We start from the raw sequence: 17,129 nt of genomic DNA, 5'->3' as shown, positions 1-17,129 counted from the left end.
GTCTGATTAACTCACAGCCTGCTGATTCACTGAGATTTTTCCACATAACTATCTCTAGGTGTTACAGAGAACGGTCTGAAAAAATATCAGTCAGCAGCAGTTCTCTAAGAGAAAGTGCCTTGATGATGTCACTGATGATGTCACTTCCAAAGACCACAGTAGGTGTGACTTGTTCACTCTAAGAACAGGAAACAGAGGCTATAATTCACATGGATTTACCAGAATTGGACAACAGAAGACAAGTCTTTCATTTTATTCAATAAAACCAATGATCTCTCATTCATCATGGGCTGAATCTAAACTGATCCTTTTCTTGTGTGAGTGGCTGGATCACAAAAAATTTACTTATTAGAAGAAAGTCAATGTTGATTTAGAACTGGTTCAAGGGTAAAACATCACTCTTCTCTCTTGTCTTTTTTGGCTCTCAAACAACCAGCCTAAAGGTTATAAACTGCCTCTGCAAACACAACACACCCAACATGATGTTGCAGTAGCTACTTTATCCTTGCAGTCCACCAGCTTTTTTTCCGGGAGCTTATCCCTCTCAGTTAAAAGCACTCTGAAAACAATACAAAATCTGGCAATAACTAGACACTTATTTATCTTTCTTCTAATTTTGTCCCTCTGACGATATAACTAAAGGCATACATCAAAATGTATTTCTATTATTCCCTTTTATGTATTTTCCTTAGAAAGATAGACCTTTATCTGATAGCTGACAAAGGAGGCACACTCATTTGTTGGATCTGAAACTTACCTCCTTAATAACAGTAATCATATTACAGCTGCACATTGCCCCACTGGGATGATGCCACTTAGGCTTTATTTTTTATTGAAACACAGATGAACAATGAGAGGAAATGAGAAACTGACATAAATGAAGCAAAAGTACTTTTACATCTACGTTTTTCTTTGATTTGAATGATGTAATGTATCACAGATTTAAAAAGAAAAAAGCTTATAAAATCAATACACAGATTTAGTATAAAATTTTAAATTAACAGGATGCTGACCCCTATTTTAGTCTTTCTGCTGAGAAAATAACCTGTTGCTGGCTTTAGTGTCATAGTTATGAAGCATATAAATAGTAATAATTATCAGATCAGTTATATTGATAGGAATATTGACATTATTTCACAGATACCAATGCCATTGCTGATTTTTCTTATAGGTCTGATTCTGTATAGATTCATTTATTGATTCATGAATAATTTTCTCTTTGGAACAAAAGAGGCCATCACTGGTTAACAGAAGCAATGCACAGTCTCGATACTATATAAAAGAGTAAAGAAGGCTAGCATGTGACTCATGGACAGACGCTTCACTTCTTTGAGTTTGGTGCAAAACATATCATTGATTAAACAAAGTCAAAAGCTGGAAGGCAGGATTCAAAAGAATCCAATGAACCAAAAGAATTTGGTTCTGATTAACAACTGAAAACTGTTCTTGATTGTCATCACAGTGCACATCATCTACCACTGAACTGAATAATCACACTTGCTAAAATTTCTGCTATTAACTTAAAATTCAAGGCATTAATATTCAACGTGAATATTCAAGCATTCCTTTAACTGTTGATGGTTATTTTTCAGAGAGATCAGCCCACTACTACATTTGTTTACTTCACTGAATGAATCTCACTTCATGAGGTGGAGAACTCTCTTTATTCTCCAATCTGTGGTTTCTCACACATTTGAGTCTGCAATATTCATGAAATGATAACACATCATAAAGCTGTGCTTTCATAAGGAACTGCAGAAGAGAAAAAGCAAATAATTCAAATCTGAAAGACTATTTCAGAGATCGTGATGTTGAAAACTGCTTAGAGGTGCAGGCTGGGTTCTTCAATGGGATGCAATCAGAACAGAAGAGCAGAAGTGACAGCTCCTATCTCAGTTTTCCTGTTCAAGTTGGAAGAATTATTTAGTGAGAGCATGAACAATTGCACAGAAAACAGAATATGAAATTTTAAAGTTTCTCTTATACACGTTACTTGTGTATCGCCCAATGGTGCAGGCATTAAGGTTGCACCACTGGGCACCATTAAATCACCATTAAATCCTTGCATGTCACTTTGCGTAGACTTTCTATCTTTAGATGTGTTAGTGTGAGCAAAAGTTGACGTAACTGATGTGAAAGGGAATAGACACATACAGAGATTCCTTCTTTTGCGGCTTTGACCTTCTTATTCCCTGTCCTAATTCTAAAATCTTCTTCAAAAATTCTAATTCTAATCTCACTACTTTGATCTTCTTAGTTACTGCTGCTTTGCCAAAGTAATTTAAATTTCTTAAATTTCTTAATTACTTTTACATCTTACTCTGTAACATCAGTGGCCACAGATGTCACAGCAAAAGAGCAGGCAGTCTGCTTGTTAGGTCTGATGTAATTAGCAATTTCAGGTCTAAATATGTCTTTAGTTGAAAATGGTACAGATTCTTTCAGAGCAAACAAAGTGAGCAGTGCAGCTGTTTGCCCAGATGCTACAGTCAAACAGCATTCGGGCATTAATGAAGAAGATGATTTCAAATGCTGAACAGATTTAAGCTAGCTAGCATGTTTAAGTCTAAAGCTAAGATATCAGGACTTAATTATGTCTAAAAAATGATAATAACAATTTCTGCACTGTTCTGTCTTTGGTTGAAATCTAAGATTAAAATTTAGATACCAGCAAGGTTTTGAAGGGATAGGAAGTTAAACTAATTTATATTATGATCTGTCACCCAGTGGCTAGCTACAGAGATATCATTAGGCTAAGATAAAGATAGCAGCACTGAACATTTGGTGGTGAAGTTTGTTTTCAATTAGAGCCCATCTTAAGTGAGAGTTGGTTTACAACAAGGGTAAACAGGAGCCAACAGTATTTTAAGTGTACATTATTATGACTTTTTAAACACTTAGTTTAAAAATGTGCTGCACAGGAATAGCGCTAATGGCTGGAGACGTATGAGGAAACATGACTATTCATAATAAGGGACACAGCGATGCAGCTTTTTAAAAGAGTTTGAGCATAGATCTATGCTTGAGCCAGCATCGGATCGCTGATAGGTCATCACTATCTGAACTGTAGCATGATGAAGATGATGATGCCTAGCAACAGGGCTACTCTGTTGCTTAGCAATGCGGAATAGAACCCCAAAATGAGACCAGCCCTCATTCAAATGACCTCAATCTCACTTGGGTCCCCAGCTCTGCTGCTCGTTTGGCCAGGTCTCTTTTGAAAAAAGAAAAAGAAAATTAAAATCAATAAAACTTTAAAATTGATAAATAAAGTATTATAAATACTCGGTCAACTTTAAAGTTTTAGATGAATGATTGTCAAGAACACACTCAATTCCTCAGTTTATCAGTGAGAGGAAAGACTGTGACATTTAGGTTCAGTAATTAATCACCTTACTTATGTGATCTATCTCTTCCCAAGAGACTTAATCAGTGTAAATGTGAAAAGGGCGAAAGCAGTCCTTCTTCTTAAATTGTCTGCAGATCAAGGGCTCTACAGAACTTTAGATTTGTTTTATTTATTCATATATTACCTGATTATTCTCAGTATCCCAGGTTATCATGGGAGCACTCAACAAGCCATCAGCATTGTGGACTGACACAGAAATAACACTAGTTCATCCCAATATAATGATATTATTCATTCTCACAGCTCTTGACCCTCCAACATGGCAATGTTTGCCAGCCCACGTCTCCCTGTGTGTGAGCCACACCCTTTCGTGAAAGAGGCGCGCATACAGTCACGCCTGCTCCTGATCTGCTTTAAGGAGTCGTGGTGAAAGGTTGCCAAGGCCACAGGGAGCTGCTCCAAAAAAAGGGATCACGGTGCTGAGCTTAAAGTGCCTCTCCACTATCTGCAGTATTACATTTTCAGGAGTATGAAGCAGAAGTATGAAGCTGTCACTGCTCATCACCCTAAGAGGAAAGCTTTGTATAGCTATTTTCATGCTAGAAACACAGCCACCTTTCTCATTCATGCCTAAAACTGCCTGACACGTCACAGGCTCTGTGTCACACTCTCAAAACTACTACACCGCATCCTGTTAATCAGCTATAACCTCGGTGCACCACCTACGCTCCAACATCCCCATAACTCCCTCACTGTCTCTTTCATTTGTCAGCTCTGAGGGTGACAGAGGTCCTTTCCTTTGTTGTACTCTCAGTGTTAGGGAGCCAGACAGCCTCATAACTCAGCACCAGCCTATTAGAATGCAGAATAACTGCAGCTTGGTTCAACACTTGCTGATAAGAGAGGGGAAAAAACATAGATTGGCTGGATTTCCGGGCCCAGAGAGCTCTTTATGATGTATCATGTAGCAACTTGCTTGTCAGGTGATGCAGCTGTTGCTTCCCCAATTAAAGATAACAGTAGTTATGACTCTCATGGGGCCAAAAAACTGGTTTAATAAAGAGAAATCACAAAAAGCTAAATGAACATCTGCACTGCCACAAGCCACCTCTTAGACCTTGGAGTGACAATATATTTAGACATGGCATCGTCTTCCTTTACCTTCCATTTATGAACAGACAGAGACTAAGTGTCTGACTGAGAGGAGTTACCACATTTTGAGAGATTTACTTCATGCACGAACTACATCAGGACAGCACAGATGAGCTTGCAGCGTGAGTCCCTCCCTGATTTAGTAGCATATAAACTGTCACAGCACCAGAGGATGACTCAAACTGTGGCATCCCTGAAGTGACAAAAGAATGAGGAGCCAACACAAAGCAGCGCTGAGTTTTCTTCTCTGACAAGCTCGTGCTTTGTGGTTACTCTGCAGTCATCCTCTGGAAGACGTCAGTTGCAGTCAGTACTGCTAAGGTTGCGGAGAGATCAGATCTCACCTACAGGTTTCTGAAAATGCTCTACTTCAGCCATTTTCTTTTGACCTAATTTAGTGCCCAAATAAAGTTTTTTTCCTCATATGATGTTGATAATAGACACCTTAATATATTTCTTGCTTGATATTGCACACCAAATCATCTAAAAAGTTCACTTGACTAAAAAATGTGAACAGACTGCCAATTTCAGTACCGAATTAATTCAACCACTATCATATTTTGAAATCTGTCACATCACACCAACACGAATTCGAGTCACTCAAAACAGCACTGTGAGGCAGTACTTAGCCACAAAGCACAGCATACAGCTGTGCTGTATGTTTAGCTGGTTATATTTACATCTGACAAGGACGCTACATGATGGGAGCTCTGAAGCTGGAACATCACTGCATGTCCAGGTCATAAGACAAGAGGCTGAAAAGTCCAAGGATCAAAGAATCCAAAATCAAAGAGTTGGATTCATCATTGTTTATGAAGATGGTTGATGAGAACCATCTCTGAAAGTTTATGGACTGACATGATATATATGGAGTGTTATGTTACTTATTTAAAATTCACAATATCCTGGTTTTTCAACCAGTGAGGCCAAAGCAACGAGAACTACAAATTAACAGAACTTTCATCTACAGCTGTGAAAATAAGCAGGGATAGATTGTTATGCACCAGCTCATCACTTTATTAGGTACATCTGTTCAACTGCAACTACTCAGATCACATGGCAGCAACTCTGTGTAATTAGGCATGTTGATACAAAGACATGACCTGAAGTTCAGAATGAGGAAGAAAGGTGATTTAAGTGACTTTGAATGGGGAGTGGTCTCAGAACACAGCACTACCACCAAATACGCACACTAACCAGTCACTTTATTGGGTACATCTGTTGCAGCACTCGTTGACCATCACGTGGGAGCACATTTATGTGTGTAGATTTCGGGAAAAAGTGATTTAAGTGACTTTGAATGGTTGTTGATGGCATAAAGGCTCATTGAGAATCATGCAAAAAAGAAAAACTACCCAGTGAGTGATAGTTATCTGTGTAAAAATGCTTTGATGATGCAGGAGATCAGTGAAAAATGTTACAACAAAGGTATGAAGAAGACCATCTCTAAGTGCACACCATGTTCAGCCCTGAAGCAGACAGGCTACAGCAGAGGAATACCACAATGAGCTGCCAAAAACAGGAAACTAGGAATCATCTCCTCAGCAATTAAAACTTATCAGACCAGGCAACACTGGAAAAAAAAACATTGTCTGGTCTGATGAGTCTAGATTTCCCTGTGAGAATTGGAATGGTAGGGTCAGAATTTGGTGTAAACATCATGAAAACAGGGGTGAATCCTGCCTTGTCACAAAGCTCAGATTATCAAAAACAGATTTTTTGAACATGACGATGAGTTCACTGTACTCAGATGGCTTTCGCCCACAAATCTGAAGCAACTGTGTGATGCTATCATGTCAATATGAATCCAAATCTCTAAAGAATGTTTTCAGGGGACTGTTGACTGTTGAACCAATGCCACCTCAGACGCTTGAGAGACTTCCGACTGCCCCCCAAGGTGCTCAGGAACTTTTACTCCTGCACCATAGAGAGCATCCTGACGGGAAACATCTTAACCTGGTTCGGGAACAGCACCATGCAGGACAGACGAGCTCTACAGAGGGTTGTGCGTTCAGCTGAGCGCACCATCCGCTCCGAGCTCCCTGACCTGCACTCAATCTACAGCAGGCGGTGCTGGACCAAGGCCAGGAAGATCGTGAAGGACCTCAGCCATCCCAACAACGGACTGTTCTCTCTGTTGAGGTCAGGAAAGCGATTCCGCTCCCTGAAGACCAACACAGAGAGACTGAGGAGGAGCTTCTTCCCGCAGGCGATACGGTCTCTCAATCACACCACCACACAGTACTGACCCACACATATAGTTCTTACACACACACTGGACATTCTGGACATTTGTTTACACTTCATCACTTTAAGCATATTTGCACTGCACAAGACACTGTATAATGTGGATTGCAGCTGCTGTTATTGTGTGTATATATATTTATATTTCTCTTACATTCTTATAAATGTCTATACTTTGTATTTTGTTGTACAGTTATCTTATTTTCAACTTTAATTTATATATTTTATCTTATTCTTTCCCAGTTAAATTTACCCTTCATTCTAATTTGTGTTGTACAGTTATCTCATTCTTAACTTAATTTTTTTATATTTTATTTTATTCCTTCCTGGTTAAATTTACCCTTTTTTATTTTCATATTTATTTATTTCCTATCTTATTCATAGCCTTTTCTTTTTTCTTTAGGTCACGAGCAGTTGTCCAAGCATTTCACTACATATCATACTGTGTATGACTGTGTATGTGACAAATAAAAATTTGAATTTGAAATTTGAATTTGAATTAAGGCAGCTCAGGGGCCCAACCCTGTATTAGAAGGGTGTACCTAATAAAGTGGCAAGTGACTGTATAAAATGACACTGTCATGCTTTATTATGTAGGTATTTGTTGATATGATTTGAACTTGAAAAGCAGAAGTAACTGTTCTGTTACATAAAAACTGTCATTCTTAAAGACAGTATCGAATCAGTTTTAAATGCCACAGAAAGACCGCTATTATATGCAGGAGTTTGGAAAAAAAACATGTTTTTTCCCCCTCACTGTGCTTTATTGGTTTTTATCAAAAAGTATCAACTAGTGCCGCCCTCGTTAAAATTTCATGCAGATATCTGGCAGTCTGTGAGGGAGTTATGAAACCAGCCTTTGAGCTTCTTTCAGTCTCTCTGATGCCTGGAGGAGGCTGAAGACAAGAGTAGCAAGCTGCTATTAAAAATCTATATTACTAATTTGGACAAAAAGTAGATGGAGAAATTGCATAACAGCGGGAGTGATGATCTTATCCATCTATCCTGCTATCAAATTTAGGGTTGTGTTGGGGGGCTGGAGGCTATCTCAGCTGTCATAAGGCAAGAGGAAAAGTCATCAGCCTGTTGCAGGGTTTTATTATTTAGAAAACCCTGAAGTTGAATTTGAAAACTACAGAAACTACAGCTCAAAGGAGGAGCTTCTCTCATGCCGGCCCAAAACCACATGTATATTTTTAGATATGAAACCACATGAATTATTTATGTAGACCTACAGGCCCTGCAAAAATAGCAAAAACACCTGCCACATACTCACAACAGCTGCTTTGTTGACACTTTTTTCTTTTTTGCATTGTTCACCTGCCAGTTAGCGGCTATTACAAATAAGTTTGGGGTTTTTTGTAACGTACACCCTGAAGCCGACTACTTCACACAGGTCACTGTATGAGCCAGTGTGTGAAAATGATAGCTCTATACATCCTCTGCTATCTGAATTGATAGCAGAGGATGATCATTGCAAGGAAATTATTGACTGGTAAATATCAATGTGCTGGCCTGACCGTCGGTGCTGTGCAATTTTCTGCAATATGATGTTACACTATAAACAACACAACAGCAGGTGACCTAAAAAACTGGAAACAGCCCATGCAATATAAAGACTCAGCACCAAAATGAACGAATTCTGTAGAATCTGACAGATTATAGGCCCATTCAAACATTCAGTGAAATTACTGTGAGCTGGAGGTCACCTTATCAAATGCAGTGCTTTACTGCTAATACTAGCTATACCCATGAAATTAAATTAAGCACCACACCTATTATTTAGGATTTTCAAAATAAATTTTCTACTGTACAAAATGTCCAGTTAAATAATATAAAATAAATTTAGAAAATCCTCCTTAACCACGTTTTCTTTTTGAAACTCTGCGATTATATGTGTTTTTCCCAGACAAAACAATTTTATTTTATTTCTCGCTGTTGCATTCCACAGATTCTATTGATTCTTCTCTCTCACAGTCTCTTTGTGTTTGACTGCAATCACTGACTTGGGCGTGATAGGAGCAAAAAACCTCAGGAGCTGCAGTAAAGACAGATGGGCCACCAAACAAACCACAGTCCTCAGTGAGCACAGCTGTGACAGAAAAATGAGAAGTAGTTTATACACTGAAACTTACCAAGCCCTCAGGAATTTAGTGTCACAACAATCAACATTGCCAATCTCTAAGAAAAAAATTAAAATAAAACTCAGTGTTCCACTGACTAACCTTGACTTTCTCCTTAACTGTGTACAAATCTGTGGCAGCGTGCACACTATCTACCTCCTTTGCTCCACCCCATGCCAGCGTGCATTTATGCTGAAATTCTGAGTGGCCTTCCCCATACATGTTTGAACAAACACAGTTCAAGCAACACTTGAAAAGCCTCCTCTGTTGCACTGTTTACACAGCACTCTAGACAACTGAGCGACCTTGTTTTAGCTGTAAAATTACTCTGTATATGAGCCACATAGATCTCTGACAAAACAGCTTTGAGTCACATTTTTTTCACTGTGAAGTTGTGCCATAAGTCACTCTTATTCAGCTGGATTTATGAATTCTGCTTGGGTGCACTGATAACTACCATAAATATTCAATATTACATGTGAAACAAAGCAAAATCCTCCATAATCCTGTTTGCTTTGAACACTATCTGTTAAGCATGAGATGCTGAGCTCCAGCCATGATTGAATCTGAAAATGGATATCACACACACCTACATCCACTCAGCATGAGAGATACACACAGTCATAAAGGCACATTATTCACAGTCCTGGCTTATGACTTGTCGCCTGTGAAGCTAATGAGTTCTACTGCATATTAGGTTTATCATAGAAACAACAGTTCATCTTTAATAACTTGTAGAAGACTCAAGAGTCTGGAGACCAAAGTGATCTATTGTTGTTTATATTGTCTCATGTCCAGACCTTCACATAAATAAATAAATAAAAATATCAGTTGCTTGTTAAACTATAGGACATAAATTTAAGGTCAAGCGCTTTTACATTTATCCAGTTTATCGATGGGTTGTTAAACTTTGATGACTCTGCTGAAGTGTTTCGAAGAACTTGCGCCTGATTTGTTCGGCTGAAAGATCATAATCAATCAAATAACTTCCAGAGGGTTTGAGATTCATCATTGCATAAGAGAAAATTACAAGGCCAAAGAGTTTTTCTTGGACGAGAGAGAGAGAAAGAAAACACACTCACCTTGAGCTACAGATGGACACAATCGGTGAACAGATGTTTAACTACAGGAAAGGCCACAGCCGGAGAAGAGATAGTCAATTTAGAGCCCCAACCAAACAGCCTGGCTACTCTACTATAACAAGTACACACATGCACCATCCAGCCGCGCTGAAAAGCATCAGTCTCTCCACCGCTGCACGGAGGAGGGAGAAGAGAGGCGACTGACTGAAGCCAACTCCAATTAAACTGCAAAGCAAAGCTCGGCGTCAACTTAAAGGGGCGGCGTTTCTATCACTGACATGTTTCCGTGACGCATAGACGTGTAGAGGAGGTCCCCAAAGCGCAAGGACACACAGTGTAGAAGTTATCTTCATATTTTACATGCAGTCCTGTTAATTAATGCGTTATAGTGGATCTTAGAGGATACATATTTTATTTGACTTTTTTTTATTTTATTTTATTTGACTATTCACATTAGTAAATATCACAAAAATGGTTAAATAACTGTTATTAGAAGCGATAAATGAAGTTCAAACGACAAAAGTTAGCATATACCGCCACCTGCTGGATACACTGCTGAATCACATCTGTGCTGTTAAAGTCAAAGCGTCTGCAAACAGATTAAAATGCAAAAACACAACAGTTGAGTAAATAGGTACTTTTTTCTATGCCTCTAAGTCATTTCACGTGATTTAAGTATAGACTTTTTGCATAATTATGACAGCAGACAGAAACAGAACTCAACAAAAGCAATATAATTTTTATTTCCACCCCGTCGACAAACTGATATTGTCTCCATTATTAAACAGCAAAACTGTGCATGTCTACTTTGCTTTGTGAGCCATTATTCTTTTTCAGTGAAAGTCTGAATGAGACGCTGTTGTATCAGTGAAGGCTGCAGGCTTGCACCTCAAGGACATACTGTCATAAAAAAAATCATTTCACACAAGTCAGCCTGACTGCAACAGATTTTGTGCAAAAGAGCCTTTTTTTCCCTTTCACAGTGGCACGCTGGAAGGTTACTGCGGCACCTATAATACACAGAGTTGGATTCCATAACACAGGCAGCACAATGCTTTGTGCTGCACTCTGTGTTACATTTGCTGGAAAAATCTGCCTCGTATTTTTCTCTCTCTCTCTCTCTGTAAAATTGGAAAGGTTACAGGGAAGACTAAAGTATTCATCTGTGCAGCATTATGAATCTGGTACAGCTGAATTGCTTCTGTGTGCACTGTGCAGGCTGGCTGAACTCACTGAAGTGAGCTTTGAAGGCTGTTGCTTTTATTTTACTTGATACAATTAGCTACAGCTTGTAAGAGACCAGTACTGTAAAATAAATCCTGAGCTCGAATGCAAATGAAATGTGTGTAAAGAGCAAATTAACAGTGCTTCCGACATGGATGAAACACTTACTGTGCTTGCAGTAATATGTTTATTCTAATTAGCTTCAGTCTGAAAGAAAAACAAAAAACAAATTGCATTCTTATATAGCTACAGAGAAACATTAAATGTGACTATAGTCGTATGAGGGATTGCACAAAATAGGCTGTATCCTTTATGGTCAGTCCATGAAAGTCCATTTTTAGTTGTGCCAAGAAGTCTTTAATGCGGGTGTTATGTAACAATAACCTATATTGAAACCTGTAATAAATTGCTCTATAGGTGCAATAACGCTTCCGAAAAACTGTTCACTGCATCTTTGGTTATGAAAAGTCACACTAAAGTAATGTTAAATACATGCAGTCATTTAAATTTTAATACTAAGTTACTTTCAGGATTCAGGTTATTAGAACTGCTATTGCTTTACTGAGATATTAAAATTATGTTTATAAGGCCATATGGGAGCTGCCTTTGTGCTGTTGCCTCACAGCACAAAGGCCCTGGGTTTCAATCCATCAGCTGGACAGGGCCTTCCTGTGTGTCGTTTGTATGCTCTCCCTGTCCTCAGGCTTCCTCCCACAGTCCAAAAACATGTATGTGGTTAGGTTAATTGGCTGTAGGTGTAAATGTGAGAGTGGTAAACTGTCCAGGGTGTACCATGCCGTTTCTCCTCTGACAGCTGGGAACAACTCTATCCATCCTTGCAATTCTGAATTGGATAAGTGGGAAAAATGGCTGGATGGAAGGTCATCCATGGATGTAGTAGCAGTTGATCCCATAGAAGTTGTGTTTTTTCCCACAGACTACGTTGTCTCTAAGGTTCACAGCAGCATGAGTGATGGAGCTGTTGAACTTGCGATGAGCCTCTGACTTGCTGAATGAATGTTGAAGGTCTAATAGGGTCAGGGCTGCACCTGATTTACCCACAGTCCCAATGGAAGAACTGCCTGGCAGGACAGGAGTGCGTGGCATGATGCACGGATTAGAGTTGCCATGTAGCCGCTCTCTGTCTTCTGCTCCTGGTAACAATTTGGGATGTGATTCCCTGCTTGTCTGGTCTTTGTCTTCAAGTAGTGGACTACAGCTGGGTATATTTCTTCCAACTTGAAAAAGTTTTTTGTTACTTAGCACATCCTTTACACAGATGCTTTCCTCTCTGTTGACTTCTATCTCTCCTTGGGGATGTAGGTGGCTGGACAGGTCCCAGAGTTGCTCTGTGTTTGTGATCTGGGCAGCGTTAGCCTCTTGGTTGCTCTGTGACGGGGATCCTTGCATGACATTGTCAAACTGGACTTTGCAGTTTTCCCTCTTTCTGCCCTTATGCGCAGAGCATTTGCACTGAGCTTGCTGCTTGCGTAAGACCTCCTGGGACAGCTCAGTCTGCTGTGCCTTTGTGGAGTTAGTGCTGCACTCTGATTGAGTATGACCTATTTGGTTCAGATCTGGTGCCTCATTACGCATAGCTGTGATCTCTTGTGGTTGGTTCACAGCAGGCGAGGCAGTGCTTTGGTTTAGAGTTGGAGATGTATTTTGGAGTTCAGCAGCAGTGGGACTGCAGCTGCTCCTCCTGACATTGCTCCCCAGTCTTTTTCTACATCCTTGCCTTGCTTTAGAAGGAACAAACACAGGATGCGACCTTTCTTGCTGCAGGGAAAATAATTAGACTTATTAGTGTTCTGGTTTGTTAATGCTACGGTATAATAAATGCAATAGCTTTTACCAGGTTTGACGTGTGTGAATTAATCCCAGCAAAGTTAGTCATTTTTTCCTTGAAATCATCTGTCATAAAAGGATTTGCTGGCCCTGATCCTTAAAACAAGATTTCACATTAATGTCAGATTTTGGATTACTGCACAAAATACAATATCAACTACAGAACGTTACACATTACAAATGCAGATGCAGTGGGAGAATAATATACCATTAATACTCCCAAAAGACTTGAGAGAAAAAGTTTTAGCCGGGTGCTGCAAACCAAATGCACATCACTGATTGATCATCAGTAAGTGTGAGAACCTCTGCGAGTCCTGTCAGTTTGCTGGTCTGGAGCATTCAGGTGTGTGTTTCTCAGTGAGAAAAGACATCAACAATGATCTTAGAGAAACAGGAAGATTGAACAAGTATGAAAGCCTCCTCTCTAAAAAGAACATGGCAACAAACCTTAGTTTTTCAAAGTTGTATCTGAACAAATCACAGGACTTCTGGAACAATGTCCTTTGGACACACAATAATAAAGTAGAGCTGCTTGGCCATAATGTACAAAACCACATTTGACAAACAACAAGAAATGCAAACATAGCATATCAGCAGAAACACATCAAACCAGCTGTTGGGTCCAGTGGTGGAAGGCTGCTGATCTGGACCTCAACCTAATTGAAATGCTGTGGCATGACATTAAGAGAGTTGTGTATAAACAAAATTTCAAAAATCTCAGATTAACTGATGCAACATTGTAAAGAAGACTTGGCCAAGAATCCTCTACAATGATGAGAGAGATAAAATCATAAAGAAATGATCACTTCAAGGTACTGTTGCTAAAAGGTGCTTGACCAGATACTGAATCACAGGGTGTACCTAGTTTTTCCCCTCATTGCTTCTGCATTTTGGCTTTTTTTTTGTTTGTTAAATATGTAACAGCACGGTGTAATATTTCATGTGCTGTATGTGAATAATTTAGAACCTGCTAAATACAGGAAGATTTTTCATCAATTCAATTCAATTCAATTTTATTTATATAGCGCCAAATCACAACAGTTGCCTCAAGGTGCTTTATATTGTACAGTAGATCCTACAATAAGATACAGAGAAAAATCCAACAATCATATGAGCCCCTATGAGCAAGCACTTTGGCAACAGTGGGAAGGAAAAATTCCCCTTTAACAGGAAGAAACCCCCAGCAGAACCAGGCTTAGGGAGGGGCGGCCATCTGCTGCGACCGGTTGGGGTGAGAGAAGGAAAACAGGATAAAGACATGCTGTGGAAGAGAGACAGAGATTAGTAACAGGTACGATTCAATGCAGAGAGGTCTGTTAACACATAGTGAGTGAGAAAGGTGACTGGAAAGGAAAAACTCAATGCATCATGGGAATCCCCCGGCAGCCTACGTCTATTGCAGCATAACTAAGGGAGGATTCAGGGTTACCTGGTTCAGCCCTAACTATATGCTTTAGCAAAAAGGAAAGTTTTAAGCCTAATCTTAAAAGTAGAGATAGTGTCTGTCTCCCGAATCCAAACTGGAAGCTGGTTCCACAGAAGAGGGGCCTGAAAACTGAAGGCTCTCCCTCCCATTCTACTTTTAAATACTCTAGGAACAACAAGTAAGCCTGCAGTGCGAGAGCAAAGTGCTCTAATAGGGTGATATGGTACTACAAGGTCATTAAGATATGTCCTGATAGATAAAACTGATGAATTGAATCAAGACATACTTTCTGTTTAACAAGGATTTATTTTTTCAGTATTTTCACTTCTTACCTGTGTAGTGCATTTGGTAGGAAGTGACCCAAAGGGTCTTCTCCATGTTTTTCAGGATGTTGCTTGTCCTCTCCGATAGCGTCAAATCCCAGTCTCGAAGTTTCAGGTTGGGCAGCACCATCTTTGGGGGAGTGGGGTAGAAAACCTGGCTCTCTCCCTTTGCTGATTTTGCATGCTGGTGGAAGGAGGAAGACACTTTATGCTTCGATTAACGTCAGTGAAACTGTGAAGTCATTGATATTTCATCACTCACATCAAAAAAGCCATGTTCTCCTGTCCACATAACAGCCTTCTTCCTTGTTTTCAGTGGTGTTTCTAAGCTCTCAAGTCTATATGGAGCACCTAGGTGTGAAAAAAGAAGCATCTTAAAGACCTAACCATTCTACCACTCCCTTTTATCAGAATATCCCACCTTTAGTTTTGCTTAGCAGAGTGATATCAGGTGCACTATTTGGGATACTGAGGTTGAGGAAAGATTGAGACGCAGCTCTGACTCCTGTATGTGGGTCATCTGGTGAGTGGAAGGATGGGAACATTGCAAAACGAGAGATGTGCGATGAATAGGGATGCTCTTTTGGGATGGCAATCTTTATCATTTTCTCCCTATGAAAGGCACAAAGACAAGAAAGGGTCGAATTATGTGCAAAAACAAATTAGTTTATCATTATGGAAAGAGTACTCACGCTATATTTATGTCTGTTGGTTTTGGTATTCTGGTAAAAACAAAAAACACCATCACTGTTATTATGTATCACCACAAACACAGGAAGAGGAAGTTTGTGATTATAACATTTATATAAAATCAGCAGCTACTTACAGTTGGTCATTAAGTCGAACATGACTTTTGTTTCTGCCATCACTGCTGTTACAGCGTTGATTGGTGATACTCCTGTGAAGGTGAAATAATCATATAATTATACTACATTTGATATATTACATTATAAATTCTAAGACTGTCTCATAATGAAGCCCGCATCACACTCACCCAGGTATGGTTCCTCCATAACCGCAGGGATAATGTCTATTTAAATCAGCCCTGAATCCACTGGTGAGTGAAGGCTCCATGTGGCTGCTGAAGACCTGACTCATAATCAGTGAATGTGAAGGAAGAATAAAGCCCTAAAAAGCCCCCACTAGTATAGAAGGACAAAGAGGTGATGTTTGTAATTGCACACAAGTTTAGCTTGAGACACAGTACTTAACAAATTTATTAGACAATCTGTCATAAAAGCAAGAAAACACACATATTTTAGAAAAAAATGTAAAAGTTTTTTGTTTTTTACAAAAAACCATGTTGTTACTTATTAGGAAAATCTAATGTTTCACTTCTCTGGAAAGTCAGAAAGCATAGACAAGACAATTTAGCAAATAACCTATTATTTAATTGCATCTTTAGGCACTTTATTGCTAGTAGCTATCATTTGTCTCTATGTCTTTAGATGAATCTATGAAAAATGGGTGATTCTCTCTCTCTCTCTCTCTCTCTCTCTCTCTTCCCCCCACCCCCCCCCCCGGCAAAAAAAAAAAACTACATCAGATGACCAGGATCTGCAAGTTACGTCCTTAAGCAAAAGGAAAAAATCCATGAGAGACCTGAAACAGGACCTGAGAGATGCATCTGGCCTTTCGGTTGATCTGTTTACTGTCCTAAAATGATCTCAGTGGAAGTGTGGCTGTCAAGAAGCCCTCCTTAAGGAAGGGAAACAATGAGAAGAAGGCTGAGGTATGGCAAATTCTACAATAACTCCCCTGAAAAAGTGGCAACAGGTCTTATGGAGTGATAATTTCCAGCCATCTGCAAACCATGGGACAAAAAGTAGCTAACATCCAAAGAAAGGCTTTGAATCTCAAAGAAGCCTGGACAGCTACTTAGAGAAATAAAAATATCATTGGATCTATTTCAAATTTTCATAGAAAAACATGAGGTGAGGGGCGGCCTAAGACTTTTGTGCAGTATTTTATATATACAGCAACTAATCTTCTAGAGTATACTTGCTGTTTAATCATTAATGAATATAAATTACTATTTTCGTAATATTAACTTACCTGGACAGTGGTATAAAGGAAGTCCAGAGAAGTTCCGAGTATCTGTCTGTGATAAACACATACGGGCAAATGTCTTGTTTCAGATGAAGGTGAACATTTTAAAGCCTTTTTTTGACTTAACAGGATGATCTCCTCTTTGCTTTTGACCAAAGAGGTGGGTTTGAATTCCTGGGACAGGCAGAGTGACTGTGTTACAAACAATAGGGTCAGAGTGAGCGACACCCAATCCAGCCCACTGTGTGTAGTACTGATGTCACTTAAAAGCAACTGTAAAACTAACCTAACTAAACACTGACTACTCTA

General features: G+C 39.3%; 2 protein-coding genes across 3 annotated transcripts in view; both read right to left on the bottom strand.

Annotated features, from left to right (window-relative positions):
- osbpl3b (oxysterol binding protein-like 3b) overlaps positions 1–10,151 on the bottom strand; it is a 36,274-nt gene extending 26,123 nt beyond the window's left edge. For both annotated transcript variants that reach the window (XM_006801393.2, XM_006801394.2), the window contains exon 1: positions 9,951–10,151. The gene's annotated coding sequence lies outside the window, so the exon portion shown is untranslated. The remainder of the gene's footprint in view (positions 1–9,950) is intronic.
- A 1,616-nt stretch (positions 10,152–11,767) lies between these two features.
- spmip4 (sperm microtubule inner protein 4) lies at positions 11,768–15,869 on the bottom strand. The gene is made up of 8 exons (XM_087847923.1): positions 15,766–15,869; positions 15,598–15,669; positions 15,464–15,493; positions 15,193–15,383; positions 15,034–15,134; positions 14,781–14,955; positions 13,030–13,118; positions 11,768–12,953 (listed from the first exon to the last, which is right to left on the bottom strand). Exons 1-8 carry the CDS (start codon positions 15,867–15,869, stop codon positions 12,057–12,059), a joined length of 1,659 nt encoding a protein of 552 aa, XP_087704049.1. The 3' UTR covers positions 11,768–12,056.
- Positions 15,870–17,129: the final 1,260 nt, after the last annotated feature.

The sequence above is a fragment of the Neolamprologus brichardi genome, chromosome 11, assembly GCF_056152115.1.
Source record: "Neolamprologus brichardi isolate AB-2024 chromosome 11, ASM5615211v1, whole genome shotgun sequence".
Lineage (NCBI taxonomy): Eukaryota > Metazoa > Chordata > Actinopteri > Cichliformes > Cichlidae > Neolamprologus > Neolamprologus brichardi.
This window is presented reverse-complemented; position numbering and strand designations above follow the sequence as displayed.